This window comes from Oncorhynchus kisutch, linkage group LG10 (genome assembly GCF_002021735.2).
Source record: "Oncorhynchus kisutch isolate 150728-3 linkage group LG10, Okis_V2, whole genome shotgun sequence".
NCBI classification, from domain to species: domain Eukaryota; kingdom Metazoa; phylum Chordata; class Actinopteri; order Salmoniformes; family Salmonidae; genus Oncorhynchus; species Oncorhynchus kisutch.
Window position 1 is genome coordinate 39,984,659 of NC_034183.2, and position 22,733 is coordinate 40,007,391.

General features: G+C 43.1%; 1 protein-coding gene across 9 annotated transcripts; it reads right to left on the reverse strand.

Annotated features, from left to right (window-relative positions):
• Nucleotides 1-4,083: 4,083 nt before the first annotated feature.
• On the reverse strand, nucleotides 4,084-22,308 carry LOC109898140 (uncharacterized). Of its 9 annotated transcripts, none has more exons than XR_004211231.1 (9): nucleotides 22,113-22,308; nucleotides 21,341-21,449; nucleotides 17,253-17,273; nucleotides 14,536-14,655; nucleotides 10,228-10,314; nucleotides 8,883-8,967; nucleotides 8,149-8,218; nucleotides 7,111-7,302; nucleotides 4,084-4,588 (listed from the first exon to the last, which is right to left on the reverse strand). XR_004211231.1 is itself a non-coding variant. In XM_020492954.2 (8 exons), the coding sequence occupies exons 4-8, from the start codon at nucleotides 14,634-14,636 to the stop codon at nucleotides 4,382-4,384; spliced, it is 672 nt and encodes a 223-aa protein (XP_020348543.1). In that variant the 5' UTR covers nucleotides 14,637-14,655; nucleotides 17,253-17,273; nucleotides 21,341-21,449; nucleotides 22,113-22,308; the 3' UTR covers nucleotides 4,084-4,381. The 9 variants fall into 9 exon arrangements, 3 of the variants coding, with proteins under 3 accessions (XP_020348543.1, XP_031689528.1, XP_031689527.1); XR_004211230.1 differs by adding an exon at nucleotides 21,720-21,800 and having other exon boundaries at nucleotides 14,536-17,348; XR_004211232.1 differs by lacking the exon at nucleotides 14,536-14,655.
• Between the last annotated feature and the right edge of the window lie 425 nt (nucleotides 22,309-22,733).

The window sequence follows — 22,733 nt, forward strand, 5'->3', positions numbered from 1 at the left end:
CGAACATTCATGTACGCTTGCGGGATCAGCGGCTTGCCAGGCTAGGTGAGTAAGTCAATGTGACGTAATGTCAGCTTTCCCCGAGGACCTCGCCAGAATGATTGATCTCCTCTAATTACCTGTCAGCCTTTCATGTCGTCAGTTAGTCCACAATGAATACAATGGCATACAAATCTGATTTGGTGAACCGATTATTCCGCCTGCACTTTCCAGGAAAAGCTGTTGGGCTGCTATAAAGCAAACAAACAGTTCTAGTGAAGAAGAAATGGACCCATTCGGGTCAAAACGATGCAGTTCCGTTAACTCTCGGACTAATTCACATAACCGAGGGTCATATTGGGGCTAGAAAATGCCCACTGAGTTCAGTAAGCTTAGCTCCCTGTCTGTGATCCCTCATTGATGTCACTTGTTTTAAATGCACTTCAAATCTGTGTAGATGAAGGGGAGGGAGACGGGTTAAAGATGGATTTTCAAGCCTCGAGACAATCGAGACACGGATTGTGCCATTCAGAGGGTGAATTGGCAAGACAAAAGTGCTTTTTAATGGGGTATGGTAGTAGGTGCCCGGGCGCACCAGCTAACTTGACACAATTATGGGAAGCATTGAAGTCAACTTAGGCCAGCATCCCTATGGAACGCTTTTGACACCTTGTAGAGTCCATGCCCTGATGAATTGAGGCTGTTCTTAGGGCAAAAGGCGGTGCAACTCAATATTAGGAATAAGGAAATGTTTGATATACTCAGTGTATATCTACAGTGTGACAGAGAACCCTAGCCAGCCCTGGAGACGAAGAGTCACCTCAGTGTTACCTGAGCCGTGTGGAGATGACACAAGCTCTTCTTAGATCTGGACTGTAAAACCCTGACACTGTCTAAGGGGTCAAGCGAAGCCTCACGCAGCTCAGTGCCAGGGCAGGACATACATACTGCCTAGGCAGCCGGGTCAATCGACAAGGATATTTTAGCATTGACGGCCAAAACCTCTGAAGCCACTTCACTTCCCCCATCTGGTCCTTCCTCCTTCCCTCTTTAGTTACAGACATTAGCAAGCAGAACCCTTTTTTATCTTCTGTCTTCAAAGTGCCGCGGGCCCGCGGTGTTGAGAAGCGCTTAACGGCCATTCTTTTTAAAAGGTTAAAGAAAGTTTCGTAAGCATTCTGGAGAAGTCACTTTTCGTGAGCATTCAGGCTCTGCCCTGTCTTTTACAAATACACCAGGAGGAAGGACACCTGCCTGTACTGTATGTGCTGATAGCTACAGAATTGAAAAGAGAAGGCCATAATCATTGTGAGATAAGTTCCCCTCAGCAGAAGGTATTGATTATTTGTGTGTGGTTAGATTTGGAAAATTCAATTAAAGGAGTTGTGCAAAGGATGAATAAATTCTCCCCCTCCAACCAATACAGAGCCTTTGTTATGTTCTAAATCCATGTTGCACTTCACAATATATTTTCTTTGGAGGATAAAAAATAAATAACATTTAAACAGTTCTGCTTACGACAGAAACACATTTTAGTTTCTCAGAAACATTTAGTCACGGGCAACCCACCAACGTGTGGACATCTTCTGGGCAGTAACCGATTTTTACTGTCATTTTCCCATAAGAAAACCCTATATAATATGAATTTTCAGATGACAAAATGAGGAGAAAGGGGACGGCTCAGCAGTATAGAAATTGATCAGGCCATAGATGGGTCCATGTTGAGGAAGATTTGTATGTCAGCAGTAATGGGGTGTATTAAAGAAAGGATTCCTTAAATGTAATAAAAGCGATGAGATGGGCTGGTGTTTCCAGGCCCAGGCTTCACCACTATCTGCCACATCAATCCTCTCTCCTCCTCCTCAGACCCAATCCACCTGTTTGGGAGGAGTTTTATGCTTTTTGATTTAAAAAAAAGCAGCAAAAAGGAGCAGAGCTGTATATTATTTTAGTGAAACTTAAGCCTGCTTGCAGAGCTGCAGCCTTTAGTTCGATCGCCCCCCAGAGGCTTCAGGCTACGTACTCCTTCAGAGATGATTTCTGACACAGATGATGTCGTTGTATTTTCCAGTTCTCCAGTGAAGGAGAACTATGATTTTACTTTATTGTCAATCAATTAGGTGAGTATTTAAAAACCAAAAAATTAAGATATTTATCCACGGCTAAATCAAACCACTTGGGACCTCAGATTTGTCCGTTTGGGATGTGAGTTGCAGTGTCAGTTGTAATTTTCCTCTGAAAGCGGTAACTGTATTTCATCTCTAAATGTGAAGTAGTGTCTAATAACATTTTGTTCTCTACAGGTATTGTCTGGCAGCTCCTCTGATTTGATGAAATCCATAATGGCCTTATAAAAGTAAGTTATTATAGAGCCTACAACTTAATCTCAATGTGGTGATATTACTGTGTGACAGACAGCAGGGTTACCCTCATGTTTTCCTCTCTGATATCCTCCTGTAGGTTACCGAGGGCAACTGGAATAGCTACTCTCTCCTCTTCCTCGGAGATGGCTGGTTGATGAATATAGAACCCAAGCTGTCAGTTGTGAGGCGGAGAGACGTCTCGGAGGTTGCCTGTCAGTCATTGGGGGAAGGTGTCAGAAAGTGAAAAGGCAGTGTTAAGATGTCAGACACATTTACATTGAGCCCTGTCTGCTGGAGAAAGCCTCTCCCTCACCAGTGACCAATGTTGATTCTACAATAACGGCCGCGACGCAGCGCTGCGAAAATCTTTTTCTTTCAGCGAGCGAACCCCCTCGTCCTATTAGATCTGATGCTGTGTGAAATCCACCCTCACCATTTCCTCTAGCTACCTGGAAAAGTAAAGAAACATGAATATGGGCTCCGAGGAGAGGCTACAATATTCACGTACGTGTACACACACTCAGGCACACACTTCAGTCTCCGGCTCTTTATTTGTCTGTGCCTGGGAAGGCCGAGGCCTCTTGCAGCCCAAGCGACCTAAGCAACAGCTGGTGTGCACAGACACATTTCCTATTTCTGCCCAAGGTGGATCATATAACTCTCACTTTATCACCCTTGGAGGCCATGTGAAGGACAAAATGAGCACGCCCATAAACAAAACTAATGTTTTCATACTGGCCCTCTGGAGGTGGTAGAAGGGGCCCTTGGCGAGCCAACACCCCCCCCCCCCCCCCCCACCACCACCACTCCCGCTAATCCAACCCACCTCCGGCTTGGCTCCTACCCGTATCAACTTAGACCTCGACCCCACCAACCCTTTCCTCCTCGAGGGTCCCACTTTCCTTCGGTCTCACCCCCCGTCTCCAGCCCACTACCCATCATGACACAGGCCACTTAGGGCAGCACTATGGCGATGCTTTGAATGTGGTGCATGAATTTATACAATTTTCAATATGTAATCTCTAGTCATAAATACAATAGGCCTAGTATGCATTTATGAAAATGACAGCGTTTTGGTAATGGCCATAGACGTTTGTACTTGTTTTTTTAAACTCCACATCTTCATCTGTTGTCCCCTTCCTCCCAGTCCTTCCACAGTAGTACTTCTAAAGGCACAGGCCTCTGGATATCTCGCCCTTCCCTCTCCTATCTCGAGTGTTATTGGCTGCAGGGCCAGCGGCTGCAGATACACAGCATAGCAGCCGGCCCTCAGTGACCCGATAACATTTATCGTTGTAATGGATTTTTTTTTATGCCTGTCATTAACTCACAGGCAGAGGGGGAAAAAAGATTGCTTGTACCATTTTTTTCTGTGGTATTTCGACTTTATGACATTATGTTCAGATATGTAATCTTCCATCATCCTAGTTTTAGGGCCTGTCTGACCTGTCACTGCTTTCTGTGTTTAAATGCATAGCCCTTTGTGTGCTGTGTGGACTCTCCTTGTATCTAGCTATTGTAATGAATATTTTATGAAGCTAAATTAAAATGGTTGAAAGACATGGTTTGGCTAATTATTGTCTGGCTACGACACAGTGCAACACTATTACCGCCAGTGATTTAGCTAGCTGAAGACTTGGAGAAGGTGGACACTTTACGAGGGGCTTATTTGAAACTGCTTCCGACGGATCTAATATATGTGCTGGCAATACGGCTGTAAAAATCGAGGTTCATCGAAAAGTCATATCTGAGGTGATTTTATTTTTCAAGAAAAATACAATTTGTACAAAATAATTGTAATGATGGAACAAACATTTGGAAATATTGAAAAACAATTCAAGTTTTAAAAAAAACATAAAAAATTTAAGTTTGATGTACATAATTAGGCATTGACAAAACACCAACCATTCATGTTGACAGGAGGGTTATCCCTAGAATAAAGATTATAGACTAGTAGCATTTCTCCATGAGTCCTATTGGTCCTTGGTGGTCAGTTACTGAGGCACTGTGCATAGTTTGCTTTTCAGTAAGTTTTCTTTCTACCGGGTAGCGACTACTCTGATTCTTACTCCCAGGTGGAGGCGGCTTGGCAATCTGGACATGGTTGAAGTTGAAGAGGAGGCCCAGGAAGTGGTGGAAAAGAACACTGACACCAGGAGGGGAAACAAATCAGGCAGCCTGGCCAGAGGGGCCAGCGTCATGCTCATAAAGCACAAACCAGCCATGGCCACGATGGAGATGTAGAACTGCAGGAGAGATTGAGAGAGATGGAGAGAGATTTTTCAGGTCTATAGTTTTCTAAGGGAGTTAAGCCGTCACAGTTAGACCACGAGCCAAGGCCCTCTCATAGCCCAGTCAAATCAGAAACTGAATTTGACATGCCATTCAAATTGATAATGTCCTAATGACATTTTACATGAATAGATTTTAGATTAATTAAGGGCTGGATTCTATCAGATCCGCGAAAGCCGATACCAGCATAGCAGGGTTTTTTTGGGGTAGTGTTGGAGGTCGAACTGGGTTAGAGCGGTCAAATCTACAAGTGTTACCCTGCATTATACCTAAAGCAGACATCGCAATTGGCTGCACGGAGTAAGTAGCACGAAGAGAAATCTCCATTCCAGTTCGAACACTGTAAGGTGAGATGTAATCTACAACTCGATTAGGCTGGTAGACATCCTCATTACTTCATTTAATGATTTTCAATTTCAAATATTTCTGTATAGCCTACACTTTCTCGTTCTGAACTGCTAACGTGAGTGGGATGGGTGTGGCTTAGTCATAATAACTATGCAAAGTAGACAAGATCAAAAATAAAATGAAGAGCCATTGCATGACGATCCCGCATCACAGGACACTCCCTCATCACAAGCTGACATTTATGTTGCCTCGGCCGGTGCGTCCCGAACAGAAAGGCAAACAGTGTTGGTAGCAGGATCAACATTAACATGTCTATTTGGGACCTACGGGCCAAGGGATCAGTGAGGGTAGGTTGCGTAAGCGCCTCCGTATGAGACCAACCCTATTAAACCCTAGCCTCCTTATTTATGCCTCTTGTGTAAATAAATATATCTAGGCAAAACTTGTGTTAATGACTCTATAAAAAGACACCACTTCCTTCTCATGATCTCCCACACCGCACAGCACCGCCCAGTAGCGGTGTCACTGGCTACGTCCCAATCCCAAATGGCACCCTTTTCCCTATACAGTGCACTACTTTTTTTTACCAGAGCCCAATGGGGCCTGGTCAAAAGTAGTGCACTATAGGGAATAGGGTGACATTTGGGATGCACCCCATTTCTGTCGCTAAGGGCGGGGAGGGTGCAGCTGTAGAGCTGGGCAGGGCCAGGAAGCCATGTCAGACGCCTGTATCTTAAATAAGTGATAAATAATACTTGGGGCCTGGCAGTGGCTTTCATCCCAGGCAGCTTACACAGCTTACAGTCCGTGGCACATTATATTTATTTATACAGTTGCAGAGAGATATGCATCTTCTCACGTTGATGCAATTCAGGCTATGAAATGACTGTAGCTAGGTTTCCATCCAATAGGTGACAGATTTTCATGCAAATGTTTAAAAAATCTGCATAAAGAAAATATGCGCATTTCCCACCAGTGGTGTTTCCACCGATAAAAAAAATCTGTGCATGATGACGTAGTGCACACAACATGTACTGTTTCACTTCATTTGTCATGTACGGGAAAAAACGATATAAAGTTCAATGTGTTTCCATTGGACCAAAACATTGTTAAATAGTTAAATAGCAAATCTTGGCATGTGCATTCTAGCCAACAGCTTGCTGATACTGTGCGGGTAGGCTAGTCTACATGATGAGATTATTATTGATAAGAGACAGAATATTTTTTATTTGTCAAGCGGCAGTCAAGCATCGATCATCATGTCACGAGAATAAGACCCTTGATATTTATTGGAAAGGAGCATCAAGAACACGTTCACCACCCTGTGAAGTTCAGCGTAACTTATTTCATCCGTAGCCTAATAAACTGCATGCTTTCCCCCCGAATCATAGTGGGAGGACGACACACCATATTATGCAGTGGACAACAGCTCATAACAATGTCTGGAACGGAGCAAATGGAATGGCATCAAACACCTGGAAACCATGTGTTGGACGTTTTTGATGCCATTCCACTGATTCCACTCCAGTCATTACGAGCCCGTTCTCCCCAATTAAGGTGCCACCAACCTCCTGTGATATCATCGCGTGACTCCAAGTTCACTTCGATATGAATGGTTATTATATTAATATTTGCGCATAAAGACGTTTCCACCGCCATTTAGCACATCATTTATTTTATAGACACAAAAAGACCCCACCAATCTTCCTGTTTCCGTCACAGCTGTCGTGATATTTTTGTTTTATACGGTATGACTTTACATAAAAACTGTGGATGGAAACGTGGTTAGCGACAACAACCTTCTGAAATTACTATGAAATTCCTGTGCCAAAAACCTCCAGCTCATCTTCCCACCGGGTGGCTGTGAACATTTAAAAAAAACTTATCTGAAGTAACTTGAGTAAGTTAAAGAAAATATTGGGCAACCCCTGCCCTACCCACTACTAGAACAGACAACATTGCAACTATCTGCCTGGTAAAGAACGCAATCTGTGTTGTCTTTGCAATCGGATAAATGTTTCGCTATGAATGGATGAATGAATACTTTAGCCTTTCCTTCTATCACAGAGAGACATAGAGGTGGTGCAACGTGAAAGGGTATATGTTTACACCACTAGGCTACGCTTACTTTCCACTTGGTGACCCTTCCGAGGTCCATGCTGGGCATACGGATGGGGCGGTGGTAGGGCCCCAGACGCAGCTCGTCTTCTGAGCAATGCTCCAAGGGTGGAAAAGCAGGTATACGCTGACGAACAGGAAGGCCAGGGAGGTGACCACGTACGGCACCAACAGACCATCTTTCAGTAACAATGGCAGCATACTGCGGAGGAAAGATAGAGGGGGAGGGAGCGGGGGAGCACAAGAACAATGTAGTCTCTCAGAAACACATATCTCCATCCAATAAACTCTGACTATGCCACATAAAGACGTGTGTTTACAATTCAGACAGCCGTAGTAGGGCCTTCTTAAATCCAACAAAACCCCATCTATTCATTGGCAAAATAAATACCCATCACATTTATTTTTTAAATACATACTTCGCCAGTTCAACAAAGCCAGTACATTCAGACGCTCTTACAATAACTGTGCTTAAGAAACCATTTGACTAAATTTTGCAATTATGTCTTCAATTTACCCAAACAAAAGATGTATGTCTCCATCAATGGGTGGAGTGGAGATGCACAATGCGGGCCCTGTCAGTTAGACTGTACTAGAGTTGATACACAGAATGACTTGCTGTCCCTATACAAGACATGCTTAGAGGAGAGGTATGCTGGCAATGCAGTGTAATCCACAGACATCCCTATACTAAACCACACGCACAGCAATTAGTACTGCTGGAAGAAGTTAACGACAGCTGGTGAAAGTTAGTCCGTTTCGCTTCCTCTCCGACTGTTCCCTTCATACCGGCTTCATTTGAATCTTTACGTGACTCTTCCAGGAATAAAACCATCCATAGAACATCAACACAAACATTCATCTGACAAAGCATCCTATACTTTCCGAGGATTTGTCCAACAGCGATTTTAGGAGTTTACATTCAATGGACAGGATTGTACTTTTTTTTTTATAGTCTCTCCTATGACCTTTAACCTGGTCTGTTGCTCTGCTATTATTGGCCAGTATACTTTCTCCATCAGTGGTTCCCCCTACTGTAGCTTCTTACGTGAACAGGGAGGCCTGTAAAAAACAGATGGCTGGCAGAGGGAGGTCATTCAGTAGTAGGCATACTTGGTCTAGGGGAAGACAGAAAGAATTGGAGGAGAAAAGGTTAAACACCCCTAAATTATACACACTTCATTGAACAATAAACACCCTACGGGCCCTGGTCAAAAGTAGTGCACTACATAGGGATTAGGGTGCCCATATGGACGCAGCCCATCCCTCCCCGATTGTATAACCACAGTGGTACTCTTTGCGTATCCAGTTACACTCCTTCCTATAGCCCCGAGAATTGATCAACCACAAACAGAGCCCTCCTCTGCTCCACATCCCGGCATTCCTCCCTAAGCCATGGACATTGCATTACTGATTGATCCGGGGACAGACAGGTGGGAGATAGAACTCAATCGTTAAGGCAGCAACAGATCAGCAAAATCTGAAACCAAATCCCACTGTGCAGTAAAACCTCGATAACCTAGCGCTTACAGTTGCCTGTTTCTTTTTATATACTGCACTGCGGTTGGTGAGGTAAATGATTAGCAACTGCATGCAGGCAGGAAGGCACACACACAGACACACACACATGTGAGCACGCACACCCCTACTCCCCTCTACTCACAAGGCAGGCAGGATGATTGATTTTTCGTGAACTTGGAAGGAGAAGAGGAAGAATGCCAGAGAGGAATTTACCTCAAATGGAATCAAACATCAGAAAACAAGACACGAATACTCACTTACCAAGGGAAGTTTGAACTGCCATAGAGTAGGGTTCACCAATAGTTTGATTGACATAGGTAGGATAGCCAGGAGAGTGGTGGCCAAACTGAAAAGAAAACAATAACAGAGAAGAATGAAGTAATCTATCATCATTCATAGAAACAATGCTATGATAAATCGGACCAAATAGTGAATGGCCCAGCCCAGAAACCTAAACCTCATGATGAAACCGAACTGTGCGGCTGCTGGCTCGTTTTAACCCCAGCACGGTCCACCCATAAGACCACCAGCTATGTGGGAAATGTATCAAATACTGGCCCGCTTAGGGCACCCCAGCATTAGTTTAACCCTTCAATTGTCACTCACTGGGGATAGATAGAGGAAGGGAGGGGTGAGAGGGGAGGGGACCAGAGGGGTACCTCCACTCCGGCTGAAGGGTTAGGGATAGGGTAAGGTAGGGCAGCACATGAGTGAGAGGTGAGGGCAGCTGTGTCATGGGCCCCATTAAGGCTTAAAGGGCCCCTGGGGAGAAGGGGCAACAGGGCCCCTAACATGGGGCAAGAGGAGTGCTTAGAGGGGTAATGGATGGGTGGGCTATGGAAGTGGGCTGGAGGGTCAGGGTGATTTAGAGTACAGTTCACAGATCATTTTCTGGGGTTGTTGAGAACTATTTAGTGGTATTCCACAACCATAAACCATCAACTGTAACAGGAAGGTGACCAGTGATACCAGGCCATAGAAAGACATATACCCTTCCTCCCCTCACAACATACAGTTTTTATAATATTCACCCATGACCAACAATATCTAGTGTTTTCATTTCTGTTAAATACGCTGCAGTCACAGAACTCCCAGTTAATCCCTGGTCTTAACAGTCTGGCAGGAACTTGTCCATCCTGTTCAGAGTGCACACCCCTAAATATAGCCCACGGGTTATTCAAGCACACGCCACCATGACGATGAGAGAAGGGTTCTATGACTGACTGTAGCCTCTCCTCATTCATGTGGACCTTAGGGGAGAATAATCTTTGACTGGCACAGGAAAGTTAGCTGTATCTTGCTTTCCCCACCCCCCAAACAGAAATGGTTCAAATAGTTCATTGTGGATTTCCAAATTTGAAATCTCATCAGCAAATTGCCAACAGTTGTCAGAGGGCCGATAAAAGCCCATAGCAGCTGGTAGTGCTCAGTATTCAGAAGCTGCTCTCGCATATTATTACAAGGGATAATCTTCATTTCACTCTACTATAACACAGAGGCTCTCGTGTGAGGCTTCTCAGAGAGCGAGAGAGAGAGAGTAGGGACAGAAAGAAAGATAATGAAATGGAGTGAGAGAGAACGATAAAGAGATGGAGAGGGGGATTACCCGAGGTAGAGCTGGGTATCAGTGGACAGGATGGTCTTGATCTTTATCAGGCCGTTCAAGCTGCACCCATGTGTTGGCCACTTGATCCTGTCAACACACACACACACACACACCTTTAAATACGAAAATAGCTCACTTCCTATACTGATATACTTTTTATTTTTAATGAAGTGTTGATAATTCATGTGAATCAAATACAATGTGTTAAAAAACTCATCACAAGCCAAGGGTTTCAAATGTAGAAACTCACATATATGGTATTGCAGTATGCAATGTTTTGAAGAGAAGCAAACAAGTGGCGTTGCTCCAAGTAAAAATGGCCCAACTGAAAGTGCAATAAAAATCCCTTCTGTGCATTCCACAGTGCATTGACACAGGAGCGCTTCGGGAAGCATTACCAGCCTCATAAATCGCCCCTTGCCAGGGTCCAGGGAATGGGATGTCACTAGAAGCAATGCACTTATTTGTACACTTGGGGACAGAGGGTTAAATGTTCAAAAGATAATCACATTACAACAACTTCCGCATACTTCGGCACATTCACATTCAGACCACCCCATAGAAGACCACTGTAGTGTCACAGTTTCCACCCACCACACCCACCTAAGGCAGATGGAGTTAGGACCGTTGTGATTTAAGTGCCCTAGAAGTTGTTCTGGGATCAGATATTAAGGCCCCCTGCTGTTTCTGTGATATTAAACAATGTAGAAATGCAATGCATAGATCAGTGTAACCCAGGGTTTCCCAAACCTGGTCCTCTAGTACCCCAATAGCACACATTTTTATTGTAACCGTGGACAAGCACACCTGATTCAACCTGACAAGTAATCATCAAGCCCTCGATGAGCTGAATGAGGTGTGTTTGTCCAGGACTACAACAAAAGTGTGTACTGTTGGGGGTACTGGAGGACCAGGGTTAGGAAACACTGGTCTAACCATGTCTTGCGACAGTGTGGTCCCTTCTATAGTGTGAATTTCTACGAGGTCCTCTGGGCCTTGCTACAGCTGCTCAGAGCACAGCTGTGTGTGTGGAGGTTATGGACAGGCCCAGTCAGCAGGCAGGCCGTACTGCCGACATCTAGGCCTCATCTCTGCTCGAACACCCCCCCCCCTCCTATAGCCTCGCCAAATAAGTACCCTACCGGAATGTCCCCCCAATGCCGCCTGGGCTGAGTTCAACGCATGAACCATGGGGTTCGGCAGCAAATGTGGGTTAGTGCCGTTGGTGGCGCTCCTCACCTATAAGCCTCTGTGGAATGTCACAGGCTGCAGAATTTGGTGCCATTTTTGTGAAGCAGGAAAACTGAGATGGCCAGAGTGCTGTTTGATGGGTAAACTTACAACTTATCCTCCCGCCCCGCCCCTCCCCCCTCACCCCCGATCCCCTCCTCCTCACCCTCCCACCACTTCTCGCCATGTCCACTTTTCTTGGCCCGGCTTCCGCTTACACAATTTCACAATTAGTTCAGAGAAGCTTCACCTGGAGCCCCTGGCACCGCGGCCCGTAGGGCTATGGAGTCACTCACACCCTGTGTATTATGTTTGTATCGTTTCATAAACAAACAACTGCCATGCATACTGCCATCCTGACCAGCCTCACAGAATTTTCAATTACTTCTCACTTCACCGCACCTTGGGTGCCACCTCCGGGAATGGGTAGGTCTACAGGACACGGCGGGCATAGGGGAGGTTTCAAAAAGCTGAGCCCCCGAGCCTTGGCCTCAGCTGCCGACCCCCTCTACACCCCCGACCCCCCCCCCCCCCCCCCCCCCCCCCCCCCATAACAGTGTTACTTTACCTCAGCACCTCGATCATGACACGCTTTCAACAGTGCCGCGGAAGTGTTTGCGATGCTGCTCTCACTAATATCCCCTGTGTGATCCATCATTGTCCGTTCGTCTTTAATTTCCTCCCCCCTCTCCCGCCCTCCCTCGTTCTTTCTCCCTTCCCTTCCAGTGTGGCCTCGCTGTGTGTACATACACACGTGTAAGTTCACTTATCAAGGACGCAGCGGTTTGGCTGACAACATTTTGCACAACGAATGGATGAACTCTGACACGGATAGCATTGGACCCTGGCACCACATCACATCACATGGCTAAAACATGGCCCCACAATGATGTGCTGAAATGACCCTGGCAGTAAATTAGCTAGATTTATCTGTATCCCCCCACCTAGTCCCCCGACCATTCAACATTGTATTCCTCTGTTTTCTACGATCCTGCATGGGATCCATTTCCAATTGGCTAAGCACAGAGGAATTGAGTGTGTGTGTGTGTGTGTGTGTGTGTGTGTGTGTGTGTGTGTGTGTGTGTGTGTGTGTGAGAGAGAGAGCATGTAGGCTGTGGTTTAAAGAACAGGGGGCACAGCGCACCACTCCTGTCTATAAGGGGCAGCACTGTGTTAACTACCTTAGCCCCCTCGTCTTTCTACCACCAACTGATTTCAACTTGGCAGATATTGTGGTCCCTCAGGTAAAAAACGCAGTTATCACTGTAGATCACGACGGTCTCCTAAACGATGGGTAGGCATCCTCTACATCCTAAATCAGGGCTATTCATACAGGGGTGGAGCAGCAGAGGTACTGCAGGGCCTCCTTAAATGTTTTTGTTTTTTTGTTAATGAATATCACTAGCGACAACAGAATAAATAGATTTTGAATTACATACCTACAGTAGAAAACAGGAAAATATTTGATTTCTAATGATGTCAACTTAATAGTTAATTACACTGGAGTAATCTGACATAGGCTTTGAAAAAGCACCCGCGCTTCACTAGTCGTGGCAAGTGCTGTTGCTTTCTCGACCAAAACATGGCTAACCTTTATTTAACCAGCCTAGCGGCTGCTATTAGCTAGGTGTGTGTTTGGCGTTATATTACCTTTCTAATAGGCTATGTTAGAGACTACACTTCGTCTTCCGATTATAGAGCTGTGGGGATGTCAAAATAATGAAAAGCTATCTACCAAATATAGTCATATTAAAATGTTGATTACTTCTTCCCATTATCATGCACCTGATGATAATACAAGATGTTAAAAAAAGTGTTTTGTGAACATATGATGGGGGGTCCCTGTGTTACCAGTTTGCCTGGGCAGGGGCAGTGTTGTAAATTAACTGAGTAAAAATATTTCGAAGTACTACTTAAGTCATTTTTTGGGGGTACTTTATTATTTATATATTTTTTTACAACTTTTACGCCACTACACTTCTTAAGAAAATATGCACTTTTTACACCCATACATTTTTCTTGACACTCAAAAGTACTTGTTACATTTTGAAGGCTTATTAGTAGGACAGGAAAATGGTCAAATTCACACACTTATCAAGAGAAAGTGTGGTCATCACTACTGCCCCTGATCTGACGGACTCAAAAAACTGAAATGCTTCTTTTGTAAATTATGTCTGAGTGTTGAAGTGTGCCCCTGGCTATTTGTAAAAAAAAAGAAGAAGAAAATCGTGCCGTCTGGTTTGCTTAATAAAAGGAATTTGAAATGATTTATAGCATTTACTTTTACTTTTGATACTTAAGTATATTTAAAAACCAAAGACTTTCACTTTTACTTGAGTCATGTTCTATTAAGGTGTCTTTAGTTTTACACAAACATGACATTTGGGTACTTTTCCCGCCACTGGGTGGGGTTCCCTAGGCAACAAAAGTCTGAAAACTCATGTCTTACATCCATCGTTATGTCAAAAGACTGGGCTGTGGATGAAGAACCTGGTTTGATCACCATAACATTCCAGAACAGGGATCTAGATTCAGCCGTGGGACGATTTTGGTTGGGGAACCGGAACATAATTATAATCATTTGTGCACTGCAAATTGCCCAAAAATAGATTGTACTTGAAAATAACAATCATTTGATACCTTGATTACATTGAGACACGATCATGTCTCTTGCTTTATTTGTGGGAAAACATGGTGAACAGACTTCCTAAATTAAACACACGTTTAGCTGAAATCCTGGTGAATTTAGTATATATTTTTTTAAACTAAAACTTTGGGGGGCCAAAAAACATAATTTACTATTGTCGACCCGTTCTAGAAACTTTAGGTGACTCGCAGGATATTAGGGAAAGAACTTGACCCTGTGTGGTTCTATTGGTAGAGCATGATGCTTGCAACGCCAGGGTTGTGGGTTCGATTCCCACGGGGGAACCAGTACGAAAATGTATGCACTCACTACTGTAAGTCGCTCTGGATAAGAGCGTCTCCTTAATTATGTAAAACGTTAACTTGAGAGTATGACTAATTGGCTTGAACACTGAAAAATGTTGCGGTCACTATCAATTACACAGTATGTACCTCGAAGAGGCCCCACTCCACAGGAAAGAGGCAGTACAGGGCCTGGCTGGGGTCAGACAGGAATGGCAGCCAGCAAACGTCACCAGGACTGTTACAACCATCTTTACTAGCAGGAACAACCTCGGTAGAAGGTGGGTGAGAAGGCAAATGATGAAGTACACCAAACCTTGAAATGGAACCCGTATCTACTGCACCAGAGTCAGATGAACTTGTGGATGCCATTTGTATTACTCTGTGTCCAGTATGAAGGAAGTTAGAGGTAGTTTCTAACTAGCGTTACTGCAATGACTGGGTATCTGCTAGGTCTATGGGTATCTGCTAGGTCATTGCGCTAGAGCTAGTTAGCAACTTCCTTCAAACTGCATGCAGACACATAAAAATGGTATCCACTAGTTCATCTGACTGAGGAAAATCCCGAAGTATAACTTTAAAACGGTCAAATACCCAAAACATAAACTCACTCGGGCACTGTCTGTACATGAAATCTAAATTAAATCCATGTTTATTTGTCACATGCGCCGAATACAACAGGCGTCGGTAGACCTTACCATGAAATCCTTACAAGCCCTTAACCATCATGCACTATAAATGCACTTGTAAAGCAGTAAAACATTCAAATGAACATTTTCAACAGTATGCATGGGCTGAATCTCAGCTCTCTCTGTTGTTCTCTCTCACATGTTCCTCTGAGAATTAAGATTGATGTAGCGGACTCCAAAAAGACAACAGCTGTGTACCATGACTGTCCGTGCATCCCAAGTTAGTCAATGTATGTTGTGAAGACCATGCATCAGCTAAAAGTATTTCACAGTAGGTCAGCTGTAGAAGTTGTGTGGTGGTAAAGTTGCACACACAGGAATAGCTGAGGAGCTTGGGCATGGCGATAGTGTCATCTGGACATATCTTCCCCTACCCATCTAATCCAGCTATCCATTTGCTACCAGATGCCCTTGGTACATTGTTACTAGATAAACAAATGTGAGGACACTAGTAACAGTCATCCAACCGGATTGCCTCGCCTCAATAACTCCGCTACTCTGTTTGGGAGAGTGGCAGAGTAGACATAGTATAGGCTACTTCATGGGGCCATGTTTTGTCCACTGGCTACAGGAAGTTGTTGATTCAGAGTATTTATTGAAAAAGAATCATTCTGACTGTGATTCAGAGTTATTGAAAATAATCTGATCTTTGATGCTTTTTTCCCCATCAGACTTGATGGTAAACTGATTGTCTGATTGATTAATTTTATAGAGTGAAATCATACATTCTCTGCTGGCTCTCACACAACATCTTTCCACACACACAAACCTCCTTAGCCAGGGCTGTAAGTCTAAGTCAGCTAACTCACCCTCGGCCTGCCAGGCCCTTCTTGAAACACTTGCCCAGTAAGTAGCAGAAGAAGGGCAGGGAGTGGTAGAGCTCCATCTGTTTGTAGTTGAGGGGCCAGGACGAAGGCCAGAGAGCCTAGCATGTCCCAGCCCAGACCCAGACCCACCACACCCCATAAGGGCCAGCCCCAGGCTTACACTGTTGTATTTGACGCCAGGTTAAAGAATATAGACATGACGACACGGTTAACCCCGAAAACACGTGGACATTGGTCAATATGGATAGGGCCAAATTGAAATGTTTCCAACAGAAGAAACTATAAAAAGCATACGCATGACCATGGTAGTAATTGAAACAGAACACTTTGGAGATTATGGAGAAAGGATCAGTCCAAAGGGGAAGACACAACAGTTCACCTGACACAAGACTGAATCCAAACATTATACACGGTTGATTGTTTGTGCATTTTACATTTATTGTACTTTACACAGCAGTATTTTACACCGCTTATCCTATTGCCTACATGTTATAAAATACAATCTTACAGCATTAGGCTTTCCAAAGGCACATCAGACAAACAGATTGTAATTTTGGTGCGCATAGAATGGAGTCACGAGTGCATTCAAGTGCGTGTTTGGCGGCTCATTTTCCTCACAATACGACAAACACAGGCTCATTGTGTTCAGGACAACCCAGGGTATAACACCTGTCATCCTTATCACTGTAGATCCATCACAGTGATGATAAAACGTTGATCATGTAAATGACATGAGTTTTCAAATATGGGACTGTTAACATTTGGGCTCAGGGGTGTGTGGTTTGCTTGTATGACGTCAAAGCAGTATTTATTATACTCGTCAACGTCTGCAGCAATTCCCTCATTCAGACAAAAAAAATTTGCAAGAGTAGCCCGATTAGAGGGAGGAATGGGGGGCATTTTCTTGTCGTGAGCGGTGCTCAAGTTTATAACGGTCGTCAGTCAAAACCCCCTACAGAACTATGAAGTGGAGAACCTGACCTCTGATGTCATGTACTGTACACCATGTTGCTGTACAGCCGCTGCGTTCCAACTTAGGCGCTTATCGATGACAACATTTTCAACCCGTATATGGGATGACAGGGGCTGTGAGTGGAAAGGGCTACAGCTCATAAGAGTTTCTAACGCTGGTCAGTCCGAATCTGTAGTGCAGTGACAGAGACAGCTTTGGTTTTTAAAAGACAACTGGAAATGCCAGAGGTCGATGAGAATAAGGCCTGGATAGAGCAGGATACAGGACTGTGCAGACCTAGTATCTTCATTTTTCTAGTTCTACAGTATCTTTGTTTTTCTAGTAACGTTTTAGTTACAAGCAAACAGAGGACATGTACATGACAGAATTCTGCCTTACCTTCTCTTGTTCGATCCTTCACTGAGGTAAAAAGAAAAGACAAAAAGAAGTAAAGCACAACAGCAGGAACATATATCAGCAGATCTGCAACAGGAACTGAGAAAAGATACATATATTATTCAGTCCCCAAAAGTGAATCATCCTATTCATTGTCTTCCGACAGGTGGCGTCTTCCAACAACTCTTCGACGCTCGTCCCTCAACCGACAGTTAATGCCGAGGGAGTCGTAATGCTATCTGATGTAAGACATTGCTTCCTCTTGTGATAAATGAATGACATACAGTACAATCAGTATATACAGTGCCTTGCGAAAGTATTCGGCCCCCTTGAACTTTGCGACCTTTTGCCACATTTCAGGCTTCAAACTTAAAGATATAAAACTGTATTTTTTTGTGAAGAATCAACAACAAGTGGGACACAATCATGAAGTGGAACGACATTTATTGGATATTTCAAACTTTTTTAACAAATCAAAAACTGAAAAATTGGGCGTGCAAAATTATTCAGCCCCCTTAAGTTAATACTTTGTAGCGCCACCTTTTGCTGCGATTACAGCTGTAAGTCGCTTGGGGTATGTCTCTATCAGTTTTGCACATCGAGAGACTGAAATATTTTCCCATTCCTCCTTGCAAAACAGCTCGAGCTCAGTGAGGTTGGATGGAGAGCATTTGTGAACAGCAGTTTTCAGTTCTTTCCACAGATTCTCGATTGGATTCAGGTCTGGACTTTGACTTGGCCATTCTAACACCTGGATATGTTTATTTTTGAACCATTCCATTGTAGATTTTGCTTTATGTTTTGGATCATTGTCTTGTTGGAAGACAAATCTCCGTCCCAGTCTCAGGTCTTTTGCAGACTCCATCAGGTTTTCTTCCAGAATGGTCCTGTATTTGGCTCCATCCATCTTCCTATCAATTTTAACCATCTTCCCTGTCCCTGCTGAAGAAAAGCAGGCCCAAACCATGATGCTGCCACCACCATGTTTGACAGTGGGGATGGTGTGTTCAGGGTGATGAGCTGTGTTGCTTTTACGCCAAACATAACGTTTTGCATTGTTGCCAAAAAGTTCAATTTTGGTTTCATCTGACCAGAGCACCTTCTTCCACATGTTTGGTGTGTCTCCCAGGTGGCTTGTGGCAAACTTTAAACAACACTTTTTATGGATATCTTTAAGAAATGGCTTTCTTCTTGCCACTCTTCCATAAAGGCCAGATTTGTGCAATATATGACTGATTGTTGTCCTATGGACAGAGTCTCCCACCTCAGCTGTAGATCTCTGCAGTTCATCCAGAGTGATCATGGGCCTCTTGGCTGCATCTCTGATCAGTCTTCTCCTTGTATGAGCTGAAAGTTTAGAGGGACGGCCAGGTCTTGGTAGATTTGCAGTGGTCTGATACTCCTTCCATTTCAATATTATCGCTTGCACAGTGCTCCTTGGGATGTTAAAAGCTTGGGAAATCTTTTTGTATCCAAATCCGGCTTTAAACTTCTTCACAACAGTATCTCGGACCTGCCTGGTGTGTTCCTTGTTCTTCATGATGCTCTCTGCGCTTTTAACGGACCTCTGAGACTATCACAGTGCAGGTGCATTTATACGGAGACTTGATTACACACAGGTGGATTGTATTTATCATCATTAGTCATTTAGGTCAACATTGGATCATTCAGAGATCCTCACTGAACTTCTGGAGAGAGTTTGCTGCACTGAAAGTAAAGGGGCTGAATAATTTTGCACGCCCAATTTTTCAGTTTTTGATTTGTTACATTTTTTTGAAATATTCAATAAATGTCGTTCCACTTCATGATTGTGTCCCACTTGTTGTTGATTCTTCACAAAAAAATACAGTTTTATATCTTTATGTTTGAAGCCTGAAATGTGGCAAAAGGTCGCAAAGTTCAAGGGGGCCGAATACTTTCGCAAGGCACTGTATATATTCTCAAACAGGATAGGAATGTGCAGAAAGAAAGCAAATTCTTCATATCGAGCCATGAAATGAGTCCCTTTTGCATTCCTTTGATATTTTTTTGGTAGAAATAATGCACCAATTCTGTATTTTAAAAGCCTGATATACAGGGTGCTCCAATTGTATCGGGACAGTGACACATTTTCTGTTGGTTTTGTCTCTGTGCTCCAGAACTTTGGATTTGAAATGATACAATGACTATGAGGTTAAAGTGCAGACTGTCACCTTAAATTTGAGGGTATTTTCATCCATAACGGGTGAAACGTTCAAAAATGACATCCCTTTCGTACATAATCCCCCCATTTTAGAGGACCAAAGTATTGGGACAAATTCACTTACATGTGAATTAAAGTAGTAAAATGTTTAGTATTTGGTCCCATATTCCTAGCACATAATGATTATATCAAGCTTGTGACTCTACAAACTTGTTGGATGCATTTGCTGTTTGTTTTGGTTGTGTTTCAGAGTATTTTGTGCCCAATAGAAATGAATGAATGGTAAATCATTTCTAAACACTTCTACATACATGTGGACGCTACCATGATTACGGATAGTCCAGAATCAATCGTTAATAATGACGAGTGAGAAAGTTGCAGACTCACAAAATATCATATTTGTGCATAATCATGGTAGCATCCATATTAATGCCCCTGAACAAGGCAGTTAACCCACTGTTCCTAGGCTGTCATTGAAAATAAGAATTTGTTCTTAACTGACTTGCCTAGTTAAATAAAATGTATAAAATCTAATATATATTTTTTTTTTATGTAGAAGTGTTTAGAAATACATTATATTCTTATTTACAATAAAAGTGAATCCAAAATGACACAATACATTATTTACCATTCATTTCTATTGGGCACAAAATAATCTGAAACACAACCAAAACAAACAGAAAATGCAACCAACAAGTTTGTAGAGTAACAATCTTGATGTAATTATTGCGTGCTAGCAATATGACACCAAATACTAAGCTTTGACTACTTTAATACACATAAGTGAATTTGTCCTAATACTTTTGGTCCCCTAAAATGGGGGGACTATGAACAAAAAGTGCTGTAATTTATAAATGGGTTTCCCCGAGATGGATGAAAATACCCTCAAATGAAAGCTGACCGTCTGCACTTTAACCTCATAGTCATTGTATCACTTCAAATCCAAAGTGCTGGAGTACAGAGCCAAAACAACAGAACATGTGTCACTGTCTCAATACTTTTGGAGCTCACTGTTTCAAATGCAGAGTAAGATTTGCTTAACTGCCAAAATGCAGCATTTTGACATGTCCCCTCTGTGCACTCTAAGTGACCTCAAGGAAGATGATTTTAACCCACTTAACCCCAAAATATCCCCTAAGTTTTCACCATCATTGTAAAGCCATAGTTATTTTATTGCTTTTATAAAAGTCATTTCTGAAGACTATTATTTATTAAATGTGATTAGTGACTCATTTTAAGGTGAAATAAAACACCTGTCCCCCATTTTAAGGTCAACCCTGTTACGTCAACTAAGCTCTCCTTTTAATATGATGAAACTATTCCCCTTTAAATATATTTTTTTTTAAAACAACATTGAACATCTAACAGTCTAATCATAGTGTAAAAGCAGGTGGGCTGTTTCTACTCTTTTTGGCCATTTTCTGGTATTTTGTGGTGGAAAACTGAGTGGGTCGAGCATAACACATCAACCCTGTTACCAATAGATAGACAGGCTAGAAATGTCTTAACAATTGCATTTTTTGTTGTTGTGAAGCTTGCATTCAATTGCCCCTCCCTGTTGCACACAAGCTTCCATTCCCCGTCACAAGGGGATTTATGGCTGATTTTAAGATAAATCGTCAACCTTGTTGCAGTCAACCTGTTACTTTGTTTGGCACATACTAAAACAAAATGTAACCTCTTGATATGGGAAAACATGTTTTTTAATTCAATTGAACATGTGACAGAATGTAATAATTTGGTGAAATACACCCCCCCCCCCCCACCAAGTTACACTAACCAAAAGGGACTCATTTCGTGGATGACCCAGTAAACAAATAATCACCCATAGAACTTTTATGACAAATGTATCGTAGATGATGATATTGAAAACCACACGGGGGGGGGGGGTTTAACAGCTGTTTGATACCTGTCCTTCAGTAGTCTTAGCTGTGGCTCTCGTAAACATCTTATGGGCTAAGCTTTCGTAACCTTGAGACGTGTGCAGTTCCACCCACTCTGGGTTTATCCGCTTGGCTCTGCAGGGAAGCACATACACATGGTGACATAGTGTTAGAAATAACTTGTGTGTGTGTGTACAAACAGACTTAGATATGAGCACAGAGTAGGCTATGTTAGGCTGTTAGGAGGGAGGGGGGGGGGGGGTCAGTCTAAACCCCAGCATTTCAAGTTGTTGAAGTACCTGGATGGATAAAGAAAGATTTGAGTTCCTTAGCTATTGCTAAAAACCCATTCAAATGCAAGACAATAGCATAGGCTATTGGACAGGTGCATCAAGACCAGCCTACCATTCATAAACAGGCAGATTATATGTCACTTCTTGCCAGTGCCGTTGAGTTTCGCCCCTTACATAGGTGGTTTGCCAGCCACTGGAAATAAGATAAATATGTGAATATGCTGCTACATGATAATATGTACTAGCTAGCTACAGCAATAATATGCAGAGGAAGAGAGCAGTCATGCTGCTGAAGAGTGGCAGCAAGCTGACTCTCATATTTTTGTTCGTCTAATGGCCATAATAATTGCACCAAAATACCGGCTGCCTTTCACCACTCAAAATCAGCAATTTGATACGTTTACAATGCCACGCTAGCTAGCTAGCTATGTTAGAAACTGAGAGCTGTCAGTGAGCACTGCAGCACTGCATTAGCACAAATAAAGCTAGCTAGTCCACTTCCTACCTGAATACGAGTTCAAGGATTACAGCCCATCTCGCCGTAAAACCGAGCAAAACACAAAGGGATACAAGACTCCAGTTAACCATGCCCGCGAGCATAAAATAGCTTTATTATCGGCAACGAAATGTTTTAATTTTCGGTGCATGTTGCAGATTCCTGCAGGATTGTTGTTTACACTTCATGGACACGTCAGAGCAGGCGCTGGGTGATGACGTACCTCTCTTCCTCTGTGCCTTTTGGATTAGAGATGGATGATGCTGAATGAGGTCGATATATAGAATATTCGATCCCCATCAAAATTGGCATAAACCGACATGTTCACATCATGTGTCAAATATGCACAGGTAAGAGGTGAAAAATCAGAGATAGTAAAGGATGTATACATTTTGTTTGTTCATTTGTGATTTGGAGATTTATGGAACCAGTTTTCCACAAATGTCCTTTTAAAATGGCAGTGGTAGGCACACATGAGTTTGAACGCTTAGCAACCGTTTCCAGGTGTTGGTCCAAATGATAAACGAATGCCTAGTCTGAACATAAGACTGACTTATTTTCATACAAATGATTAGCCTGAAACGTCTGTGATGAGTGCTATGAAAGCCATGATTCTCTCTGGAGGATTGA